General features: G+C 56.1%; 2 protein-coding genes across 9 annotated transcripts; one reads left to right on the plus strand and one right to left on the minus strand.

The window, feature by feature from the left end:
* Positions 1 to 2,785: 2,785 nt before the first annotated feature.
* LOC100654623 (ADP-ribosylation factor-like protein 16) lies at positions 2,786 to 13,614 on the minus strand. 8 transcript variants are annotated; one of them, XM_064270552.1, is made up of 6 exons: positions 13,183 to 13,566; positions 13,038 to 13,095; positions 12,373 to 12,486; positions 11,716 to 12,065; positions 11,399 to 11,577; positions 2,795 to 10,053 (listed from the first exon to the last, which is right to left on the minus strand). In XM_064270552.1, the coding sequence occupies exons 1-5, from the start codon at positions 13,320 to 13,322 to the stop codon at positions 11,406 to 11,408; spliced, it is 834 nt and encodes a 277-aa protein (XP_064126622.1). In that variant the 5' UTR covers positions 13,323 to 13,566; the 3' UTR covers positions 2,795 to 10,053; positions 11,399 to 11,405. The 8 variants fall into 8 exon arrangements, with proteins under 8 accessions (XP_064126628.1, XP_064126622.1, XP_064126623.1 ...); XM_064270553.1 differs by lacking the exon at positions 2,795 to 10,053 and adding an exon at positions 10,062 to 11,264 and having other exon boundaries at positions 13,183 to 13,570; XM_064270558.1 differs by lacking the exon at positions 11,716 to 12,065 and having other exon boundaries at positions 2,786 to 10,053; positions 13,183 to 13,608.
* Positions 13,615 to 16,778: 3,164 nt separating this feature from the next.
* PDE6G (phosphodiesterase 6G) lies at positions 16,779 to 20,102 on the plus strand. The gene is made up of 3 exons (XM_003417363.3): positions 16,779 to 17,252; positions 17,868 to 17,908; positions 18,406 to 20,102. The coding sequence occupies exons 1-3, from the start codon at positions 17,107 to 17,109 to the stop codon at positions 18,480 to 18,482; spliced, it is 264 nt and encodes an 87-aa protein (XP_003417411.1). The 5' UTR covers positions 16,779 to 17,106; the 3' UTR covers positions 18,483 to 20,102.
* Positions 20,103 to 23,184: the final 3,082 nt, after the last annotated feature.

The following is a 23,184-nucleotide window of genomic DNA, read 5'->3' on the forward strand; positions in this document are numbered from 1 at the left end:
GCTTGGTAAGGTAGAGGGTCGCCTAAAGAGAGGAAGACCCTCAACGAGATGGATTGACACAGTTGCTGCAACAATGGGCTCAACATAGCAATGATTGTGAGGATAGTGCAGGACCCGTCAGAGTTTTGTTCTGTTGTACACAGGTAGGGTCTCTATGAGTCAGAACAGACCCGAGGGCACCTGACAACAGCTGTTGAATTGTCTGATGTTCTGCTGTGTATATTTTCAAAAACAAACTATTTAAATAATTTAACGCTTTCTCTTTCATTCCGGTCTGGGGTGGCACCCAGGGAGTGGTGTTGGTGGGTTGGGTGCCTCTGAAAGAGGATAGCTTCCTGGGGGGCATGTCCTACAGTGGCCAGGATGGATTCCTGGAACAGGTCAGAGAGCAGGGTTGCTGGGGGGAGGGAGGCAGAGGCACACTGAGCTTTTCACATGAGTCCTTAGGGTTGGCATCATGGAGCCAGCAGGGCCTGTCCCAGCTCCTGATGTTGCTGTCCAAGTCCAGAGGGGAGCAGCTCTCTGGGGGTCCAGACCCACACAGAGGGGCAGTGAACTGGGACCCTGAGAAGCTAGGCCCTGTGGGAGCGGGCACGGGGGATCCTGACGCTCTTCCAGGTACCTGAGACCCTGGCTGGGAGGGGAAAGTCACCCCAGCAAAGACCAGAGCTGCACCCATGTGGCAGAAAACCTGCAGAGAGTCTGCCCCACACCTGCCAGGTCCAGGTGAGACCAGCGGGCAAGGGCGGGGCTGGGTTAGGGGGTGGGGTGGGGCGAGGAAAGCCCCCCTCCCCTCCAGCCCCTGAGCAGGAGTGCCCTGGAGGCCTGCCCACAGGAGTCTGGGGTCCTCGTGGACCGGCTTCCTAAGGGGGTTAGGTGTGTGGAAGACTTACGGGGCAACTCAGGAAAAGACAACGGGAGAGGAGGCTGGGAAGGCGGAGAAACCTGCGCCTGCAGTGTTTCTCTGACCCCTGCTGGGCGGTCTGACCTTCAGGGCCGCACTCCCTGCCCTTTCCCCCACGCAGGGTCCTGTAGGGTTTGGCTGTGGGGGACGCAGGCCAGACCCCTAAGCACAGTACCTGTCAGCTGAGGGAGCAGGGCCCGCCCCCAGGCCTTCTGCCCTTGGAGTCAGCGGGTGTGAACCCCACAGCACTGGAAACCCTCTGCCTGGACGTGGCTCGGAAGCCGCACTGGCGCCCCCGTGCCCACGCCTAAGGGGCCCTGGACTGTGCTGTCCAGGCCCCCTTCCCAGAGCCCCACACGGCCAGCGCCCCCATGGGCCAGGCCTGGGGTATCTGGAATTCCCATTCTTCACAATGTTATCCATAATTTGTTATGATCCACAAAGTTGAATGCCTTTGCATAGTCAATAAAACACCAAAACCAAAACCAAACCTGTTGCCATCGAGTCAATTCCAGCTCATAGTGGCCCTATAGGACAGAGTAGAACTGCCCCATAGAGTTTCCAAGGAGCACCTGGTGGATTCAAACTGCTGACCTTTGGTTAGCATCTATAGCTTTTAACCACTATGCCACCAGGGTTTCCCAATAAAACACAGGTAAACATTTTTCTGGTATTCCCTGCTTGCATTCAGGATTCATCTGACATCAGCAATGATATCCCTGGTTTCATATCCTCTTCTGAATCTGGTTTGAATTTCTAGCAGTTCTCTGTCGATACACTGCTGCAGCCGCTTTTGAATGATCTTCAGCAAACTTTTACTTGTGTGTGATACTGTTTGATACTTTCCAAATTCTGTTGTATTGTCTTTCTTGGGAGTAGGCATAAATACAGATCTCTTCCAGTCAGTTGGCCAGGTAGCTGTCTTCCACATTTCTTGGCACAGACAAGTGAGCACTTCCAGTGCTACGTCCATTTGTTGAAACATCTCTATTGGTATTCCACCAATTCCTGGAACCTTGTTTTTTCCATTGCCTTGGACTTCTTCCTTCAGTACCATTGGTTCCGGATCATATGCTACCTCCTGAAATGGCTGAATGGCGACAGTTCTTTCTGGTATAGTGACTATGTGTATTCCTTCCATCTTCTTTTAATGCTTCCTGTGTCATAATATTTTGCCTGTACAATCCTTCAATATTGCAACTCGAGGCTTGAATTTTTTCTTCAGTTCTTTCAGCTTGAGAAATGCCACATGTGTTCTTCACTTTTTGTTTTCTACATCCAGGTCTTTGCACATATCATTTTAATACTTTGTCTTCCCGAGCTGTCCTTGGAAATCTTCTATTCAGCTCTTTTACTTCATCACTTCTTCCTTTCATTTTAGCTACTCTACATTCAAGAGCAACTTTCAGAGTCTCTTCTGACATCCATTTTGGTCTTTTCTTTCTTTCCTGTCTTTTTAATGACATCTTGCTTTCTTCGTGTATGATGTCCTTGATGTCATCCCACAACTCGTCTAGTCTTTGGTCATTAGTGTTCAACGTGTCAAATCTATTCTTGAAATGGTCTCTAAATTCAGGTGGGATATGCTCAAGGTTGTACTTTGGCTCTCGTGGACTTGTTCTTATTTTCTTCAGTTTCAACTTGAAATTGCATATGAGTAATTGATGGTCTGTTCCACAGTCGGCCCTAGCCTTGTTCTGACTGATGATGTTGAGCATTTCCATTGTGTCTTTCCACAGATGTAGTCGATTTGATTCCTGTGTATGCCGTCTGGCGAGGTCCATGTGTATAGTTGCTGTTTATGTTGGTGAAAAAAGGTATTTGCGATGAAGAAGTCATTGGTCTTGCAAAATTCTATCATATGTTCTCCTGCATCGTTGTTATTACCAAGGCCATATTTTCCAATTACCAATCTTTCTTTTTTGTTTCCAACTTTCACATTCCAATCACCAGTAATTATCAATGCATTCTACTTCCATGTTTAATCGATGTCAGACTACAGAAGTTGGTAAAATCTTCAGTTTTTTCATCTTTGGCCTTAGTGGTTGGTGCATGAATTTGAATAACAGTCGTATTAACTGGTCTTCCTTGTAGGTGTATGGATATTATCATATCACTGACAGCACTGCACTTCAGGTTAGATCTTGAAATGTTCTTTTCGACGATGAATGCAACGACCTTCTTCTTCAATTTGTCATTCCAGGCATAGTAGACCATATGATTGCCTGATTGAAAATGGCCAATACCAGTCAATTTCAGCTCACTAATTTTAATGGCTAGGATATCAATGTTTATGTGTTCCATTTCATTTTTGACGATTTCCAATTTTCCTAGATTCATACTTCATACATTCCCTGTTCTGATTATTAATGGATCTTTGCAGCTGTTTCTTCTTATTTTGAGTTGTGCCACGTCAGCAAATGAAGGTCCAGAAAGATTGACTCTGTCCATGTCAATAAGGTTGACTCTACTTTAGGGAGGCAGCTCTTCCCCAGTCATACTTTCAGTGCTTTCCAACCTGAGGGGCTTATCATTTGGCACTATATCAAAGAATGTTCCGCTGCTATTCACGAGGTTTTCACTGTCTAATTCTTTTCAGAAGTAGACCACCAGGCCCTTCTTCCTGGTCTGTCTTAGTCTGGAAGCTCAGCTGAAACCCGTCCACCATGCTGGTATTTGAATACCGGTGGCATAGCTTCCAGTGTCACAGCAAAATGCAAGCACCCACAGTATGACAAACTGACAGATGTCTGGGTAGATCAGATCTCTCTCTCTCTCTGAATGTACATGTGAGGATATCTTTATTATTGATCTTTCAGTCAAAGTTTACAAATTAAGTCAGTCTCTCATACAAAAACTTATATACACCTTGCTATACACTCCTAGTTTCTCTCCCCCTTGTTGTGTTGATAGTGGTGATGGTGTTGTTGGGTGACATCACAGTTATTACCTGCTCTTCAGCCCAGAGATCAAGAGGGAGGAGAACAGGAAGGTGAGGGCACGAGAAAAGAGCAAGACAAGGTGGCACATCTGAGCTGGCTCAAGCATCCCATGAAAACACAATCCATTAACTAATCTTGTGGGACATCTCCAGAAAGGCCTCCAAGAGTGCAGTCAAGGGGGCAAGAGGGGAGATGAATATCTACCAGGGCTCCTTCCTTTGTCTCTCACTATTCAAAACTGCCCATGGGGCTCCAACTCTCTCCACTTTCAGGTGTGTCACCCAGGCCTCAGAGGCAGTGGCTGGGGAAGCTGGTGCCTCTGTGGGTCCCGTGGGACCTGATCTGTGGCTTCTTCTGCTGAGTAGGGTAGAGACTTTGCCAAAACCTGAGCCGTTGACTGTGGGGAAGCCAGCAAGCACAGGCCTGGGCTTTCCACTGAGCAAGAGGCCAAGAACTGGGGACAGGGTGGCCAAGGAGATCCAAGGACGTGGCTGACCACGCCCAGGCCAATCTCTAGCAGGGTTCGGGGAGGCAGCTGGGCTAAAATGGAAAGCTGCAGGGTCAGCATGGAGAGGGTATCTAAAGCCCTGGGCTTGGATAAGACCTTAACAGAGGGTCAACAGAGCGAGGGTAACCATGAGCTGAGTTCCGGGCCCCTGAGGCTGAGTGTGTGGCGATGAGGATGAACCAGCAATGGAGAGTGAGATGGATCACAAGAGGAAGGAAGGGGGTCAAGAGGACTGTGTGTCCCTCAGGTCACAGCTGCTCCAGCCATGAGTAAAGGACCACTTCCCGAAAACCCACCAACCGTGCAGGATGGGTTCTTAAGCTGTGTCGTCACTCTCTCCTGGGAAAAATTTCTATGGATACCTGTGGTTATGGGGCCAGTGATTCGTACATTTTGCCCCCAAACAGGCTGTGGAGGACACCCTGGAGGGGGATACACAGGGCCAGTTACCTGATAAGGTAAGCACTAATCTGTAGTGAACAATTTCACCTTTTCTCACATCAAAGACTCTGCTTCTAGGTATGGCTGGCGTCAGTCTCTCTCACAACCCCACAGCACCTTCCTACAGAATCATAGCCTCTTTTCAAATTTACAGTCCCTGGCAGGGGCGGATGACCTAGTAAGCAAGGTAAGCACGGTCTTACTTGTGCTCACTAATCTCTAGTGAACGGTTTCATGTGGGTTTCACGTAAATGGCATGGTGAAACTGTTACCAGAGAAAATCTGTCAGGTTTTTGTCTCTTTTCTGAATAAGAACAGTCAGAAGAAATCCACCAGTTTTTCCACCCAGGCAAAGGTTTATCATAGGCGGCTTGCCACCGGAGACGACAAGGGCCTAGGCAAGGCCTCCCCTGTCTCCCTGAGCACAGGCTGGGTTAGGGTTTATAAAGAGTTTTAGCCGGGAAGGACCTTATGTTTTATTCACAGCGTTTCGGGGAGAAACGGTGGGGTTGGGGAAATCAAGTGTGCGCACGAGTTGAGGTCAAGGAAGGAAGCAGTGGGATGTCGCCCTTGCGCAGTCTTTCGCTCCTATGGTTCGAATCCCCTGACCTAGTTGTAGTGCGTCCGCCTTAGGGTCAGGGAGCGGTCACCTTTCCTCCTTTCCATGCAGGTTTCTTTTTCTGGTCTGATCTGGTTTTCCTGAAGAACAACTTTAAGGAAGTGAAAAACAACCCCAGGGGTTTTGACTGATATTTTTAAGTGACTTGTTTCTGGTGGTGTGGGTGAACAGTTGAGGTTATACAGGGTGTTCTCAGATCGTGATGTCTCTGTTGCCCACCCCCCCCTTCTGAGTCTCTGTCTCAAAACCACATGAATTTATTCACTACAGATTAGTAAGTACTTGCTTACTGGGTAATCAGCTCCTGAGCAGGTACGACATTGGTTAATGAACATTCTTCCTGAAGGCCTGTGAGAGCCAGCCCACACCTGCAGGTCACATGCCCCTGGAACCATAAGCTCTTCCTAGGACCCAGGGCCAGGACTCGGTGAGTAGCACCCTGCCCATGGCATCTGCCCCCAAAGCTGCTGGGCCACTGAGGGGATCCCCACCCCCATCCCAGGAGAACTAGGGCCTCAGACATTTACCATGGGTTAGGCATCCTAACAGGTTGTACCTGAGTTAGCTCAGCAAATCCAAGGCCTTGGTTGACAGAGGAAGAGACAGTGTGATGGGAGGTTTAAAAGTGGTTGGGAGGTGCTGGAGGGCAGATCAGCCTGCTCTGTCCAGCCAAGGCTGGTTGACCTCAAAGCCTGGGTGGCACCTTCTAGGTGCTGGGCACCTGTCTCTGCGGGGCTCTGTTTCTCCACTAGGGAGGGGGCCTTAGGAGTAGCCAGGGTGTGTTCCAGGGGGCACACCAAGGATCACACAGCACAACTTCCGGGAGCGTCGATTTGCCATGAAGGTTGACGTACATGTGTGAATATGTATGTGCACATGAGTGTGTGCATGTGTGATATCTTCTATATCCACACACACACAAACCCTTGCACTTGCATGGCAGAACCCACCCAGTGCCCACAAATTTTGGTAATAGCGGCTTCCCAGGGAAGCCGGTGTTTTCTCTCCCAGTCACCAAACTGGGGTGGGGGGACAGGTGTCACACTGGTGAGCTGGGTGCACAGAGGAAGAGGTGTCCCTGATGTATGCCTGGCTTAAGGGCTGCACCTCAAAACCCCCTGAGGCCTTTTAGAAACCTGCGACCCTGGTACATGCCAGGCAAATGAGCTCAGACCACCTGGGGTGAGCTTCAGTTTAGGCAAAGCCCCGTTGATGGCTTCGACCCAGGTCAGCGTCAGAACAGACCTGGCACACCCAACCTGCAGGCGGTGGGGGCAGCAGAAGGCAGATGCTGACAACTCCCTGTCCTGCAGGAGGTGCTGGTGGGTGCCACGCTGCCTGCAGTCAGGGTCGGTTTAGGCAGACCTCGGGCTGTTCTCTGAGGTCCTTCCCCTGGGAGATGGGCCCAAAGCCTCTGACACACCCCTGCCCCAACGCAGCCTACGGCCATGCTTACACTTACACCCACGCAAAATCCAAACACACTACCCCCCACTCACAGGCACACATTCCCTGCTCACTCACCCCCAGACACACTCATACACATAACCAAAACACACATTTACACACACCAAACTCAGTGCACACTTACCCCTAAAAACACACCCTATACACACTCACCTCTGCACTCTCATGATCATGTACACACACCCAAGCACACTCACATATATGCACGCCCACGCTCACAGTTTACACACCACCTTTGCCCTCACCTCCTCCACTGCCCTGGGTCCAGCCAAGGCTCTGCCCAAGCAGCCTCCCCTCTGCACCCCAGCACGTCCAACCCCTCGCTTGCTCAGACCACACCTCTGGTGTGGGATACGCTCTCCTGAGACCACACCTCTGCCTCACTTCGCATGTCCCCAGGGCCTCCATGTCCTCCCTGGAAGTGCCCTCCCCTGCTGGCCTCCACTAGCCCGTGTTTCTCATTTTCCCACAGGGCACTCCTGAAAGTGGCCCTGAGCCTGTGTGATCACCCAGGTAAGAGTCCAGAGGACAGAGAGGAGGGACGGCCTGCAGGAGGCCTGCCAGGGCACTGCTGAGGGGGCAGGAGCGGGCAGGGGCCACAGCTTCTAGTCCAGGGCAGAGCACAACCCTTCCCACTCCCCTAGCCCACAGGACACTGGGGACACTGCTAGACTGCCCTTTGCCTCAGTCCTTATGAATACAAGTATTTAGACCAGAATTATAATCTCCTGGATGAATTTTCGTTAACAAAGACACACCCTCAATGCGGCCAAGAATGGCCCCGGCCTGTCTTCTCCCTGGCCAAGGTGGGGCGGTAGCTGCCTGATTCTGGCTGTCAGCCCTGGAATGGGCAGCTGGACCTCCTGGGAAGGTGGGGTGAGCCCCTGAGCACCCCAACTCGGGATGGCACTCATGGTGGCCCCAACCCCAGGCCCCTACAGCTGGTCAGGGAAGAATGCCTGCCCTGCCTCTTGCTGATGGGGGTGCAGGAAGATCCAGAGGAGGTGGCAGGATGGGGATCCGGTGGCCATTTGCCCTGGACCCTGCGATGGGGCAGAGCCTGGGCCTGCCGAGGCCCTCACCCACCGAGTCACTTCTGCTCTTCTAGGTCACCTCTGAAAGTGAAGGAAAAGTACAGAAAAAGCAAGTATTTCTTTTTTCACACCTTTTCAACTACCTTGGGGAATCCGAAAGAAACAAGTTCTGGAGCGGGTACACCCTGTTCAGCCCCTACACACTCAGGCTCAGCACAGCTGGGGACGCAGGACGGAGTCGGGCACCGTGCAGTCCCTGTCCCTGACCACTCAGTTACTGCACCAAGGGTCCATGAGGATAGGGTCCATGAGGGGTGCCATGTCTGACTGCACCAGCTGGTTCTTCTTGGACGGCAGCACCAGCAACACTGGGGAACTTGCCAGAATGGATGTCCATTCTTGGGCCCACCCAATTTATGGTGTCAGATATTGAGGGCGGGTCCAGGCAGTTTAATGAGCTCCCTGGGTGACTGTAGGTGCTGAAGCCTGAGAGCCGCTGAGCTGGAGAGGTGCTGTCCCCTCTCTCAGACAGGCCTCCATCGGTTCCCTCCAGCACCTGGTGATACTCCTGCCCAGGTCCACAGCCTGCACCCCAGCAGGGTCCATTAGGGTTGAGCAGGGGGATTCCCAAGCTCCCCCCACCTCGGATTCAGCCCTGACACAGTGAGCTGAGCATGGCGTGTGGTGTGGATGGCTGTTTTCTAGAGAGAGCGGCCACTGTCCTCACCAATCTCCGTGATCCCACAACCCAAGTACAAGTCAGCACTGTAGCATCAGCAAGCCTCCAGTCAGTCCATCTAGACAGGGAAGGACCCAGGGATTCAGGAAGTGCAGGTTCCGGCTGGCTATGCGCAATGTGACCGGGACCTGCCAGGCCAGCACCCCTCAAATGATGGAAGGGTCCCCATGGTCACTATCTGCTAAGGTTCTGAGTCTCAGTACCCTCCAGACACTGTGGGAATGCCTGGTGCCCTGGCCACCTCTGAGTGAGCTTCTGCCTGCCCACAGAAGCTGCTGCCCGCAGTCCTTGCCCAAACCACAGGCCACTCTTCCCTAGGTCCAGGACACGTTCTCAGGATTCATCCAGGACCCGTGTCCAAGGACTTCTTCAGAGAAGACATTTATGAAGAGCTACAATGTTTTTCAAAGCTGTTTGAGAAGTATGAGCAGGCAGGCCAGCTCAAGCTTGTCACCTTGGAGTGTGGAGACAACACACCTTATACATCATCATCCTTAAATACCTGTGTATCTCTGCCTGTCCGTCTTCTAGCCCACAACCTGGGCACCTCTTTACAATCTGCTCTGGGTCCATATTTTTATGCCCTGAAGGAAAAACGAGGTGGACAGAGGCCCGTTTCCCCTTCCTGGCAGGCCCCACACCAATGTCCAGGGTCCGCTGAGGGAAGACTATGTCCTGGCGCTGGCCAGGGTGGGACCACCGCAGTGACCAGCGGCAGGCTGGATTTCAGTGTTCTCAGAGGTGAAGAACCCCATGCTCTACAGGAATTAGGTGCTGGGGCATCTGGGGACCCAAGTCACTGCCAGGTCCTGGGAGGCCGGGATACAGGGGACTCAGAAGGTCCTCTGAGGCACCAAGAGCTGGGGTATCTCAGCTCAGTCACCATTGCCAGCTGCACCAGCCTCACTGGGAAATGACTGCTTTAAACACGTCCACGGTGAGCCCAGAGGAGACATGGGAGATAGGGCCACGTGTGATTCAGCTCGGCACTGAGGGTACTTTCGCCTTGCTGGAGCCATGACGGCCAGGGATATGGTGGGAGGGCCGCAGGCTCATGACTGCCCAGTGCTAACCTTGTTTCTGGGATTCTTATGCCTTCAGCTCGAGAAAATGAAGACACCCAGTTCACAGGAATTCTTCAAGAACTTAAGTTTAACCAGGCTCTGCTGAAGTCCACCGAAACTGGGAAACGTCTGAGAGCCAAGACTCAGGAATCCAGGTTGTCTGTGAAATCATCTACAAGGACCTCGCGAGTGAAGCCAAGTCCATGTGCGCCTGTGGCTGCTCAGTGGCATGTAAGGAGTGGAACAGCATACCAACATCAAGGTGGCCTGTCTGAGAAGGCTGCACTTGGCGGTGGCCCAGGCCCTGCACTGTATAAGGTCAATCCAGAACCTTCCTGGAGAAAAGACCAGCAAAGAAGAAACATGGAACCCTTCAGACAGGAGCAAAAGCCAACATACCTCCACCTCCCCAGAGGGGCGCACTGCAAGGCGTACAGCTACAGGTGGGCAGAGAAGAACCTGGAACCCTTGTCACCTCTGTAGGATATGCAACAAGCTCTTCCCAAGCAGGGAGAACCCACCACTTGAAAAGGGTGCACCCTAAGTAACAGGCTGAACAGAAAGTGTGCCGAAGCTGAGGCCCTGGGCCAGCTCCTCTGGTGGCTGTGTGGGGAAGGAGAGGGAGCGGACGCCTAGGCTTCTTATGTGGCTAGAAACAAAGAAAGGAATTTCTGTAAAACTCAGGATCCCACTCAGGAGTAGAGGGTTGAATGCTGGCCCCCCACGTCTAAACCCCTGGCATCTGTGACCGGTACCCTATCTGCAGACGGGATTATCAAGGACCTCGATGAGGTCATCCTGAATTAGGGTGGGCCCTTCATCCCATGACTGACTTCCACATGAGAGGACAGGGCACGCGAAGACGGAGCAGAGACGGAAGTCACGCTGCCAACTCAAGGAGCTGGAGAGACGCCTGGGACAGATTCCCCCTCAGAGCTTTTAGGAGCCAGCCCTCCCAATGCCCTTGATTTCAGACTTCTGGCTCCTGAACTGTGAAACAATACGCTTCCGTTGTCTTAAGCCACCTAGTCTGAGAATCTTGTTACAACAGCCACGGGAAACCAACACACCAATCACAGGACTTCTCCCACCTATTGCTTCAGTTGAAATGAAGGTCACAGCACCCACGGGGGGACACACTCAAGCGCCCACGGGGACAGACCTCCTCTGAACCTGAGGCCAAGGCTCCTGGGCCTGGACCCAGGAGGGACTTGAACTCTCCGTGAACCAACGAGCCTGTGAGCACAAGGTTCTCATTTCCGTCTGTGATGTCAGGCTATCCATCTTGGTTGTCAGCAAGACACTCAGAGTTTGAAGCTTGTGAGGCCAGGTCTCAGTGCTGTGCCACCCAAGCCCCCTGGGGAAAGCTCAGCAGGGCTCCCACCAGGAGCAGGCAAACCCTACAACCCCCAGATGGTACCCCCAAGCAGGGTGAGCAGCCCAGCAGGCCTGTCCTCCATTCCCAGTCCCAGGGATGGTCTCTTCAGGGGCATCACGCCGAGGCTCGGTGTTTGGAGCATCTGTATAGTGGGTGCCTCAGTTTACACTGTCACGGGAATTCAGCAGAGAATGAAGTTCTCGGGCTCATACGGGTTATTCTGCCCCATAAGAACCAACCCTGGAGCCCTGGCAGCATCCCCCTCAGCCCCATTGCAGAGCGAGCCAGTCAAGTCGCCCCACCTGGCCGTCAACAGCTGGCTCTGTGGGTGCCCTGGAGCCAGCGCAGAACCCCTGCCAAGCCAGTGCCTTTGCGTGCACTGATTTCTGCTGTGGTGATGTTCTGCTTGGCACAGGCGATGATATCTGGGAGCCTCATTAATGACTTCAACTCCTCCACACTCACGTAACAGGGCAGGTCGCTGTGATAAAAGCAGCACCAGTCAGACCGGCAGCTGCCCCAGAGCCCCCAGCCAAACCCCATCCCTAAAGAGCCAACCCCTGGCTACACTCAGGAGCTCTGCCTGGGGCGCCCCCTCCCTCAGCTCACAGACCCTCACATTTTATTGAAGAGTATAAGGACAGATGCTTCTGCAAGTTGTTCTGCTGAAAGGAGACCCAGGAGCTGCGAACAGGACACAGACAGCTGTGTGGGGTCAGAGGCATCCAGCACAAACTGGGGAAGAAAGGAGAGATCAGGAACGCCCACACTGGGGATCCCCGGGGCCCAGCCCTGGCTCCAGAAGACAAGACAAGAGGACTCATAACCGAGGGCTCTCGTAACAGGCAGAAGCAGAGGAAAGAGTCGTGTGGGGTAACTTGGTATCCCTTCTTTCTGCCTTCCCCTCCACGGAAGCCTCCATTCATGTGGCCACCAGTTCTCCAAGGGTCTGGAATGTGGGGCCCAAACCTTGTCAGGATGAGGGCAGAGAGATACACATGTCACATGTGAACATACAAACCCAGGGGGTCAAGACAGAGAGAGGCAGGGACAGCCGTCTGCAGAGACCAAACACTGCCCTGGGCCAGCCACTGCGAGTGTAGCTCTGGAGCCTGCACAGTGGAGACCAGGCTTGGGTCCCACATGGGACTCGCTGCCTCGCCTACCACAGCCATCATAGGATCCAAACCCTGTGGCAGGCAAAGCAAGGCCCTGGGCTAGGCAAGGCCAGAAAGAACCCTACTGCCCAGAGGAAGTCCCAGGAGTCATGACCCACCAGGAGAGCATGGCAGTTTCCGTAGTAACTGGGCCAGATGGGGCTCATGCACCCCCCTAGCTCCCTGATGGTGATCTTCTTCTGGACCACGATGTTGGTGAGGTTAGTGCCCACCTGCGGGAGAAACAAGGAGCTCGATAAGAGGCTTCTCCTCGTCAATCCTCAGCAGAGCCTGCCCAGCACTCTGCACCGGGATCAGAACCCAAACCGCCCTCTCTCCAAGGGCTCCGCTGAGGCAGAGTGGAACAGGAGACTCAAGGTGCTGCCAGGGACCTGCCCTCCACGCTGTGGCCGCAGCACCACCGTCCTCAGGGGAACTCGTCTTGTGAGCGGCCAGCCAGCGGGGTCTCTGGGGACAGGGGACAACTGTGAGGGGCAAGAGAGGGTGGGGGGGCAAGAGCGCCCCGCGGGAGGGGGAGGTGGGGGGGCAAGAGCGCCCCGCGGGAGGGAGGGGGTGGGGGGGAGGGAGAGGGTAGGGGGGCAAGAGCGCCCCGTGGGAGGGACGACGTGGGAGGGAGGACGCCTCGCGGTGCCGGTGGGGGCGGCCTCCTCGCGGAGACCCCACACGCCTCCCCGGAGGCTGGGCGTAGCATCCACCTCAACAGCCTGACGCGCTCGGCAACCGCGACGGCTCCCATCGCGAGGGACCTGCGGGTGGCACCTACCGTGGGCCGCGTCGGGGGAGGGTCCCCCAGGTCGCCCTTCCCGTCATGGGCGCTCAGCTGTGCGTGCGGTCAAGGACCCGAGCGGGGCCGAGCGGAGGGACCCCGCGCACCGCACACCCGCCCCCCAGTCCGGTGCGGAAGGATATTCTGCAGTCGCTTCACCAGCAGCGTCTTCCCGACGCCCGCGGCCCCTAACAGGAGACACATGCCGACACCGCCCTCCCCTGCCGGCACCCGTAGCTCGGCGCCGTGGCAACGCAGGGCCCGCCCCCGCCTCGCGCTCATTGGACAGGCCCCGCCTCCGGACTTCTCATTGGCTCTCGGGGCTCATCCTTCCCAACAGGCCAGGTCCAGTCAGTGCAGATCGTTTTCGGGGCGAGCGGAAAGGTCCCGCCGCCTTACTGCTCTAAAACCCTGATTGCTTGCTTAGTCGTTAAGGGCTATGGCTGCTACGGACGGGTGTTCAAATCCATCAGGCGCTCCTTGTAAACCCTATGGGGCAGTTCTCCTCTTATAGGGTCGCTATGAGTCGGAATTGACTCGACAGCAACGGGTTTGGTTTTTTTGGTTTTCCCCATTTCTGAAGGAGCCCAGGTGGCGCATGGCTAAAGCGTTCGCCTGCTAACTGAGAGGTCGGCGATTACAACCCACCAGCCGCTCAGTGGGAGAAAGATGTGGCCATCTGCTCCTGTAAAGATTCCAACCCTTGCCATTGATTCTGTTGGTAGTCATAAAGACCCTAAAGAACAGAGTAGGAGTGTCCCACAGGGTTTCCACAGAGCGGCTGGTGGATTCCAACTGCCAACCTTTTGGTTAGCAGCCAAGCTCTTAACCACTGCGCCACCAGGGCTTCCCGTAAAGGTCACAGTCTTGGGAACCCAATGGGGCAGCTCTCTGTCTTAAAGGGTCCCTGTGAGTTGAAGGGGACTCGACGGCAATGAGTTTGGTTTTTGGTTAGGATCCATCTCTGTCGGAGGTGTAGAGCTGGTCCTATCCCAGTTCCGGAGCTCTTGGTCACACAATTTAGGACAGATGATGGGGGGCTATGTGCGCCCTGGCCCCTTCAGTGAAAATGCACTGTTTATGGAAGCTGGGGTCTGTACCCTATTGCTCAGCTTGGAGCCTCCCTCCTTCCTCCCTGGACGTGGTTTCAGGGAGGACCTCATGTAAGGAGGCTTCCTTGCACTCAGAACCTGCAGGCTGAGCATCTGAGCCTCATGGGGTGGTCCAGTGGGTAGAAGATAAATTCAGGAGTTTGCTGTACTAATTGAATACTACAGAAAACAACAAGGCTCTTTAGCTCCTGTGTCTGTGTCCAGGGATGATGGTGCAGGCAGAACCAGAGTGACAGCATTTCACAGTGTCTGTCTGACCATCAGGGCTGCCTGAGGCCACTGACCTGGAGAGAAAAGCTCACTTCTGAGCCTGAGAGAAGGAACCAAACACTGCCCTCCACATCCTCTCTGCTAGTCCCCATGGCCCCTCCCAGGCTCCCTTGGGGGCCAAGACACCACCTCCCACACCTCCACAGGGGTCAGAACCCTACTCCCATCCTCCCCCTGCCCATCCACCCCCAGGACACCACCCCCACACTCTCACCTTGAGCTAGAGGGAGGGATGAAAGATAAGGCCAAAGAATTTGTGGCCAGACTGAAGTGGGCCTTGAGGGCCATGAAATCGGAGTCCTCAGAGTTCAGGGGACCAAAAGGGAAGGGGGAGGTCTGAGACAACAGCCAGTGCCCTTTCCTGCCCTGACTGGTGCCTTCAGAGGGGCAGTGTTCTACCCCTTTCCAGCTGTTCAGACCACACTTCTCCCTATCCTTAGGCCCCTCCCCTCTGGCTCTCCTTGCCCTGCTCCCCAGCCCCCTCAACCTCAGCAGGGTGTGTGCAGGTGGAGCCCTGGCAACCTCATCCACTTGAGTCAGCAAGCAGAGTCCTAATCAGATTAAGCCCAAAGCAGGATAAATCCTGGGCCAGCACCCTGTGGCCCCCTGAGACCTTCGAGACCTTGGTGAGTAGTGCCTACCCTTGGGACTTTGCTGGCAGCCACTTACCCGGTAGTGGGAGAGTGGGAAGACGCAGGCAAGGGGCCACTTGCCTGAGGGTGGGGTTGATGGGAGGCCTGGGTCTATGGAGGTCCACCTTGTTCTTCCTTCTCAGAGGATGCCCCAGCTGGCCAGCTGGGCTGTCCTGGATCAAATCTCCGACCAGTGCTGGTCTGGGAGCCTCAGGTCACACCTGCTCTCGTGTGGGACCAGCTCCAGGACAGCTGGGGCAGGGCAGCCCATGGGGACAGCCTCTGATAGTTAGGACTCTATCAGGGCCCAGAGCTGCCCCAACAGCCTGTGGCTCCAGGGCTGGATCATCAGCTGGGCTGGCCTTGCCCATCTGGGGTGAGGGGTAGGTGCTTCGGGGTCTGAACAGCCATCTGCCTTGGTACCTATGTGCTCTGACTTGTGAGCCCTGGCTCCTCTAGCTGGTTCTGGTCCTGGGGACAGAGGCTGAGCCTTAGGGAGGAAAGGTGCTATGGCAGGGTCAAAGAATCCCAGGTGCTGGCACACCCAGAGCCTTTCTTCCCAGAATGGGCCACTTGTCATTGCCTCCGATCTGTCTCAGCAAGCAGCTGGCGGTGCCCAAGGCAAGTCGGGTATCTGCCCACAAGAGGGGCAGGAAAGGGCACCCCACAAGGTGGTCCCTAGAACATCCAGTGCCGGGGGCATGTTTGTGTCATGTGCTTAGCCTAGAACCTTTTGGCAGCATGTAAGGTCCCGGCAGCCCCCTGGGGTATTAGGAGTCTCTTTCTGGTGCTAATAGGCTTAGAGGAAGCTGAGCTGCCCGTGGGCAAGGTTGCCGGGGCTTTGGGCACCTGGGGAGAGGGGGAGGAGAGGTCACCCTGTGCAGGGTGTGTAAGGACACCAGCCTCGTTGGCAGGACAGCAGGGCCCTGCTCAGCCGTGATAGGGTGCCCTGAGCCCAGAAGCACAGCTGGGCATCCCCAGCAGAGCGGACCCTATGAGCTCAGCACTTCGCGATCCTCCTCCTGCCCCCTGAGCCTCAGTTTCTCTGTGATACAGAATCATGAGGGTGTGGCTACATCTCAGGGTCATTCCAAGACAACTCCCCCACCACACAGCAGATGCCCCCACCAGGCACCTGCACTTCATCAACACTGTTGGGTGCCCGTGTGGCGCATGTCCCTTGTGACGGACAGGATCGTGTCCCAGCCCCTGGGTGCCAAAGGCACGTATATGCCAGGAGGGCAGACAGTAAACACCAAAGCAATGAAGGCACAAACAGTTGCAGGGCCGTGGCAGTAGACCAGGTGACTTGAGAAATCGGCTACAGAGAAGGTCAGGGCCTGGGGACACCCATGGCCACAGGGGTGAGGACAGCGTCTCTGAGGAGGGGACACTAGGGCTGAGGCCTAAAGGGGCAGGGACAAGTTGGGGGGTAGAGGGAGGGACAGGAGGGGTGTACCCCACCTTGGGTGAGGGAGGGAGGGGAGATGAGGCCATGCAGGCCTGAAGGCGGGTAGGCCTCTGGCCCTGATTCCACCCGGCAGGAGCCCACAGAAGGCTCTGAGCAGGGATCCAGGCTATTCCATAGGGACCCCCGGTCGCAAGGGGGTTGGGATGAGAATGCAGGGGGAGGAAGCAGATGAGCAAGGTGTCCGGGGTTGGGGGGGGGGGTCCCTGCAAGGGGAGGTAGGAAGAAGTGGCAGGAATTGGATGTGGAGGGATGGAAGAGGGTGGGAGGCAGGGGGGCGCCCAACATGTGTGCCACCCGAAATTGGGGTGTTTCCTAGGAAGACAAGATGAGGGAGAGGAGAGTGTTGGGGGCCCCAGTGGCAATGACAGGTGGCCCTTGGTAGGGCTGCTGTCCAGTCAGGCTGAGGGAGGGTAGGGCCTGGGCCTTGTGTCATGGGGTTGAGCCCTCCTCACCCCCGGAAGCAGCCTCAGGGGTGGAGCGGGAGGGAGGGCTGATGAGACCCTCCCCTGCTCTGCCTCCAGCCCCCTGTTTGAGGGAGTTCAGAAGCCCAGGGTCGCTGCAGCATCCCCACCGGCCTCGCCATGAACTTGGAGCCGCCAAAGGCTGAAGTTCGGTCAGCCACCAGGGTGACTGGGGGGCCTGTTACCCCCAGGAAAGGGCCCCCCAAATTTAAGCAGCGGCAAACCAGGCAGTTCAAGAGCAAGCCCCCCAAGAAAGGCGTTCAAGGGTAAGCAGAGATGCGGAAGGGGCACTTCTGAAAGGGGGGCGGATGAGGGTCACCCTGAGGCAGCCAGTGGGGACTGGGTTGGCTTCCCTGCTGCAGCCTCGGGGCTGGGGGGGGAAAGGGTGGGGGAAGGGCCTGAGCAGGGTCTGTCTTAAGGTCTCCAATTCTCTTGGATGAGAGGACTGTAAGGGCTTAGGCGGGCTCTTATCCCTAACTCCAGATGCCACTGCCGAGCAGGTCTGGAAAACGCGTACCCACGCTGATACCTGTCTGCACACACACCTCACTGCCATGACTACACACACACACACACACCCCAGAGCACACTCGCAGACATCCTGCACTCTCAGGGATTTATGCTCACCATAGCCACACACCCACATGCCCCACCCCACAGTCTTCCACATGCACCTGCTGTGCACATGTGGGTGTGTCACTCCCCTTTCCCTTCACCCCACAATTTTCCGGGCGGGAGGGTCCCTTTGTGCCCTGGCCCGGCCAAGTAGCCAGAGGTTGGCGTGGAGACGCAGAGCCTGGTGCCTGAGATCTGAGGAGGGTCCTGACTTTGAGCCTTGGGCCATTGACCCGGTGCCATCTCTGACTGCTGTGTCCTTGCAGGTTTGGGGACGACATCCCTGGCATGGAAGGCCTGGGAACAGGTATGACGGCCTGGCTCCCCGCCACCCCCGCTGTGCCTGGCATGTCTGCCCCTTTCCAGGCCCCATCGCTTCCCTCCAACGGCCCTCAAGGCCCGGTGCCCCCTGCCTGCCCTGGGGCTCACTTAGGGAACAGCCCCCCAGGCAGACCTTTATTTCCTCTGCCAACACCAAGCTTCAGAGCTCACTGAAGTGAGACTCCTCCCGATCCACGGGTCCACCCAGAGCTGGGCCGTGGGGGAGGGGACTGGGAAAGAATGGGGAGCCCTCGCTGTCCCCTTCCCCTGCCAGCAAAGCCCCCCTTCCCCAGCAGGGAGCCCACTGGACAACAACCCCTTCCCTGGGAGCTGGCGTGTTCCCGGAGGAGGGCCCTCGTCCACGACCTACCTCTCAACCTCTGGAAATTCTGGGTCCCCACTTGGGCTGTGGACAGCAGGGCCCTGAGCGGGGGAGTGGCCCTTGGGCCAGGGACCTCTCCCAATGCCCAGCCTTGCCCGCAGACATCACGGTCATCTGCCCATGGGAGGCCTTCAACCACCTGGAGCTGCACGAGCTGGCCCAGTATGGCATCATCTAGTGCCTGCCCCGGCCCACGGCCCTGCCCTGCTGCCTGGTCTGTTGCCCATCAGGAATCCCGCAGAGGACAGCACCTCACCATCCAGGTGATCGGGGGCCTAGATCATGCTCAGAGACCAGAGCAAGGCTTCAACCTCCGGTACCCGGACTCATTTTACCAGGGCCCCATACTCCTGCAGCACACCTGCTCACCTTACCAGGCCCTGCTTACTGCTGGAAGCACTGGCCCACCCCTCGGCCTGCCCTTGAGGATGGAGGTCTCCCACAGGCCATGCTCAGGAGAGGGTGGTAGACCCCAGACCCACCCCCTCCTGTGGCTGGACAGTGGGGGCAGCCTTCTGGGCACTCCCTACCCAGCTCTTCGTAGCTGGGGGCCTGGGTCCACCTGGTCAGATGAGGGGGTGGCAGGGGCCTGGAGCATCAGAGAGAGCCAGGACGCTCCATCGCCCATCATCCCAGCGTGGTCCCCAGGGCTGTGTCTGTTTCGAAATAAAATTAGCTGCCGCCCACCCTAGTCTGAGGTGTGTCATGAGTGGAACAGAATGACAGGAGGACCCTGGGCAGGGACCTTCCACAGAGCCACGCATGTGGACAAGGTGCAGGGGGCAGGCACTGAGGCAGCAGGGACTGGCCAGGTGAGGAGGAAGGAAGCCCCTCGGCTCACAAGCCCTCCCCGAGCCTTAGCCATGACGACTTGGCACCACACAGCCAGGCCATGTGCATGTTCGAGGTTGGCAGACCTACTGACTCCCTGAGGGTTAGCCCTGCGGCCACCATCAGTGCTAGCAAGAAGAGGGAGCATGTGGGGGACCAGAGAAGGCCACAGTGAAGGTGGGGCTGCCTTGGGCCTGAGACGATGGGCAGGCAGGAGCAGCAGAGAAGCATGTTGGCCGTGACTGGGGTCTGTGACTGGGGTCTGTGCCTGGTGACCACTGTAACAAAACACCACCAAGTGGGCAACTGGAAAGAACAGAAGTGCGTTGTCACAGTTCTGGGGGCTAGGAATCTGAATTCAGGGTGTCGCTGTCCAGGAGGATCCTTGCCTACCTCAGTCTGGCTTCTGGTGGATCCTGGCAATCCTTGGCCTGTGACTGCATCACTGTGTCCTCCCTCACATGGCATCTTCCCTCTGCATCTGTGTGTCTCCTCCTTATGAGGACATCAGTCTCTGGACCAGGGCCCACCTCGTCCAGCGTGGCCTCCTCACCAGGGCCCACCTCGTCTGGCGTGGCCTCCTCACAGGGGCCTGCCTCGTCTAGTGTGGTCTTCTCTTACCTGATGGCATCTGCAGAGATCCTATTTCCAAACAAGTTCACATTCGTGGGTACAGGCAAGAGGTGGTTAGGGCTTCAACGTATCTTTTTGGGGGACACAATTAAAACCATAAAACCACCCGCATGCTCATCAACATGAACTGGTTCTGTCCACTCCGGTCTATTCACAGGCAGCAACTAAACGAGACCCCCGAGAGGACCCTCTGTGTGGTTGTGGGCCATGCAGATGGAAGGCAACGGGGCCAGAGCAGCAGTTCCCCTGGGGGGATTCACAGGGACGGGATGAGGGGGTCTGGGGGCTGGAGCTTGGTTAGCTGATGGCACCACAGGTGCTTACAAGGTGAGCACTTTCCACACTGGACATCTAAGATTGGCGTAATTTACTGTGTGAATGCTACATCTCGATAAAAAATTTAACCCCCTCAAAAAAAGAGCATCCTGTCCCTCCCGAGAGGCAGGGCCTCACCCTCACCCACCTCAATGGACCAAAAAGGAAGGCGGTCCCCCTCCTCCTGCCAGGGCAGTCCACAGTGGCCTCTGACTCTGCCCACCCTCTCAGGAAGGAATTACCATTCCATTGTACTGGTGGGTGGTGGAGCCTTGGGATGGTCCTGAGGGTTAGAGTTGAGAATGGAGACTCTAGGGTGGGAACCATGGGTTGAGGCCTATGGGGTGGGACCAGATTGAATCCTGGCCTCCCCCTCCCCACTGCCTGGGAGCCGACCTTGGCTGGGCAGCACCTTTGGAGGTTGGGGTCGGCATGCAGCCTGCCTGCAGCAGCATCAGCAAATGTGTGGGCAGGGCAAGTCAGTGGACAGAGGGCAAATGTTTCCAGAAGCCAGAGTGCAGGCAGACAGAGGCACAGGTGGCTGTCGGAGTGTACCACGGGGGCGACAGACCTGGGCAGGTGGCAGCCTGTTTGGGGACAGGAGCTTTGGGGAGGTATGCACGCAGGTGAAGAGCACAGGTGTCAGAGGTGCAAGTGCATAGCACCCAGGATCAGGAACCTTTCTTGGGTGAGAGAAGAGGCCTATAGCCGAGACCCCATCCCGGCCTGGCCACTCATGCCCTCACCCGGGCTCCTGGGAGGGACGGGGAAGCGCAGTCGGGTTGGGTTGGCAGCTGGCTGGGCTTCCGCCCTGTGTCCTCTGCTGCCCCCTTGAGCTTGGCCAGGGTGCTCGGCAGCTGTGCAGCCAGCAGGAGCTCTGTGCCCTGGACCACCATGACTGCTATGGCGCCACCACCCGGAGCGCGGGTGCTCTGGTGCAGCCACCACCGCAGGCAGGCGTGGCCCGCAGCCCTGCAGGTGCACCACTCTCCCAGCTGCAGCCTCGCCCAGACGCAGGGCCCTGGAGCCACACTGGGTGTTGATGGAGGCGCCATCTTCCCCGGGGCCTATGCAGCAAGAAGCAGGGAGGCTGCAGGCCTGGACTCTGGCAGAGCTGCAGTTGAAGTACCTGAAATGCAGGTGGATAAAGCGTCAGTCCAGGGGGGCGGCGACTGCTCTGGGGCCTGACGATCGTAAGAGCCTCCTACCCGCCTTTAGACTTCCATGGTCATACACAGGCACATGTGTGCACAGGAACACTCATACACTTTACATGTGCTCACACATGCACATGTATGCATGAACACTCGTGATGCATGGTTGCACACGGACAGGCATGCACGTACATGTACTCATATGATACCCAGGTTTCTATAATGTACCCCACCCATGGTGGCCCTCTGCATTTTAGTAGCTGTCTTGGCAGGAAAGGAAATATTTAGTGAGACAGCTGAAGGGGAGAGGAAGGCATTTGACGAGGAGTGCAGTAAGCCCACCTCACCGGGCAGATGCTGCGGAATGGGTCTGAGCCACAGAGTTGGCTCAGAGAGGGTGGGCTGAAGGGTAGCCCTGGCAGGGGCTTCCAGATGGTCTGCAGGTCATGGCAGGAGCAGTGAGTCTGAGTCTGTTAGTGTGTGTGTGAATATGTGCACGTATGAGCACACGTGAGAGTGTGTGTGTACGTGTGAGTGTGTATGCATGAGTGTCTATGTGTGAGCACACTAGTATGTGAGCACATGTGAGTGTGTGATTAGTGTGTACACATGAGTGTGTGTGAGCATGTGTGTAAGCACATGAGTGTGTGAGACTGGTAAGTGTGTATGTGTTGTGAGCACATGTGAGTGTGAGATTAGTGAGTGTGCATGTATGTGAGCATTTGTGCATGTGAGCACACTAGTGTGTGAGCACATGTGAGTGTGAGGTTAGTGAGTTCGTACACATGAAAGTGTGCGCACGTGTATGTGAGCACGTGTGTGTGAACACGAGTGTGTGAGATTGGTGAGTGGGCATACGTGTGCTGTGTGTGTGAGATTAGTGTGTATGGTGAGTGTCTGTGTGAGCATGTGTGCATGTGAGCCTGTTAGTGTGTAAGCACAAGTGATTGAGTGTGGTCAGTCCTCCCCTCCCCTGGCCCCTCGCCCTCTCCACCTCATGGGTTCAGCTGCCAGTCCCAGTAGGAGGCAGCCCCACAGCACTGCAGCCCTAGCTGCACCTGGTCGAGTAGGAAGCACAGGTCTGGGTTGTCCTGGTAGTGGGTGATGACCATGTGCAGGGCGTGGTCCAGGCCATCCTGCAGTGGGCCCTAGAGGGCCACCACCAGGGCGCTGGCTGTGGCCTCCAGCAGCAGGAAGGCGAGGAGGCCGGCGGAGAAGCAGCGCAGAAGGCAGGTGTTCTCACAAAGGGCGCCCAGGCAGCCTGCCAGGCTCACCACGCTGACGGCCAGCCCCCCCAGAGCTAGCCTCAGCATGGGGTCTGCAGGCAAGGCACACCCCCGGCCACTCCCTACAGGCTCCTTGACAGCCAGGGCCCAGAGCCCAGTCGCCAGGCTCAGCAGGCCCAGCAGGGAGAAGAGGAAGTTGGACAGGAAGGCCAGGTACTTGAAGCAGGTGCTCCTTGCAGGGAGGTAGGTGACTGGGCTCCCTCGAAGGCCATCCCTCCAGGACTGGTGCTTGGCCCCTGGAGGACAGCAGCCGCTGTCCCAGGCCCTCAAGTGGTCCTTCTGGGGTGATGGATGTGGGCTGCTGGAAGTGGGTGGGCTGCTGGTGGAGGGGGGTAGCTCTGACCCCACAGCATCCTGCAGGGGAAGGAAGGATGTGGGACCTCAGCAGTGTGACCCCATGATGACCAGTATCATGGATCAAATTGTGTTTCACAAAAAGTGATGCGCAAGTCCCAACCCTTGTACTGGTAAACATGATCCTGTTTGGAAATAGGGTTTCCTTTTGTCAAGCTAATGAGGTCATACAAGTAGGGTGGGTCCTAAACCTAATCCTTCCTGAGAGGACCATAATACACAGAGGAAGAGAGATGCCAGGTGAGGACCCATCTGCAAGCCCAGGAACACCAAGGCTGCCAGCAGACACCTGAAGCTAGGAGAGAGG

Source organism: Loxodonta africana, chromosome 18 (assembly GCF_030014295.1).
Source record: "Loxodonta africana isolate mLoxAfr1 chromosome 18, mLoxAfr1.hap2, whole genome shotgun sequence".
Classification (NCBI taxonomy): Eukaryota; Metazoa; Chordata; class Mammalia; order Proboscidea; family Elephantidae; genus Loxodonta; species Loxodonta africana.

Coding starts and splice junctions, on each gene's coding strand:
- LOC100654623 (XM_064270552.1), bottom strand. CDS start 13,322: ATGAGCGCGAGGCGGGGGCGGGCCCTGCGTTGCCACGGCGCCGAGCTA. Junction 13,096..13,182: donor CTGGTGAAGCGACTGCAGAA/TATCCTTCCGCA, acceptor ACCGCACGCACA/GCTGAGCGCCCATGACGGGA. Junction 12,487..13,037: donor CTCCCCCGACGCGGCCCACG/GTAGGTGCCACC, acceptor TTTCTCCCGCAG/GTGGGCACTAACCTCACCAA.
- PDE6G (XM_003417363.3), top strand. CDS start 17,107: ATGAACTTGGAGCCGCCAAAGGCTGAAGTTCGGTCAGCCACCAGGGTG. Junction 17,253..17,867: donor CCCAAGAAAGGCGTTCAAGG/GTAAGCAGAGAT, acceptor GTGTCCTTGCAG/GTTTGGGGACGACATCCCTG. Junction 17,909..18,405: donor CATGGAAGGCCTGGGAACAG/GTATGACGGCCT, acceptor CCTTGCCCGCAG/ACATCACGGTCATCTGCCCA.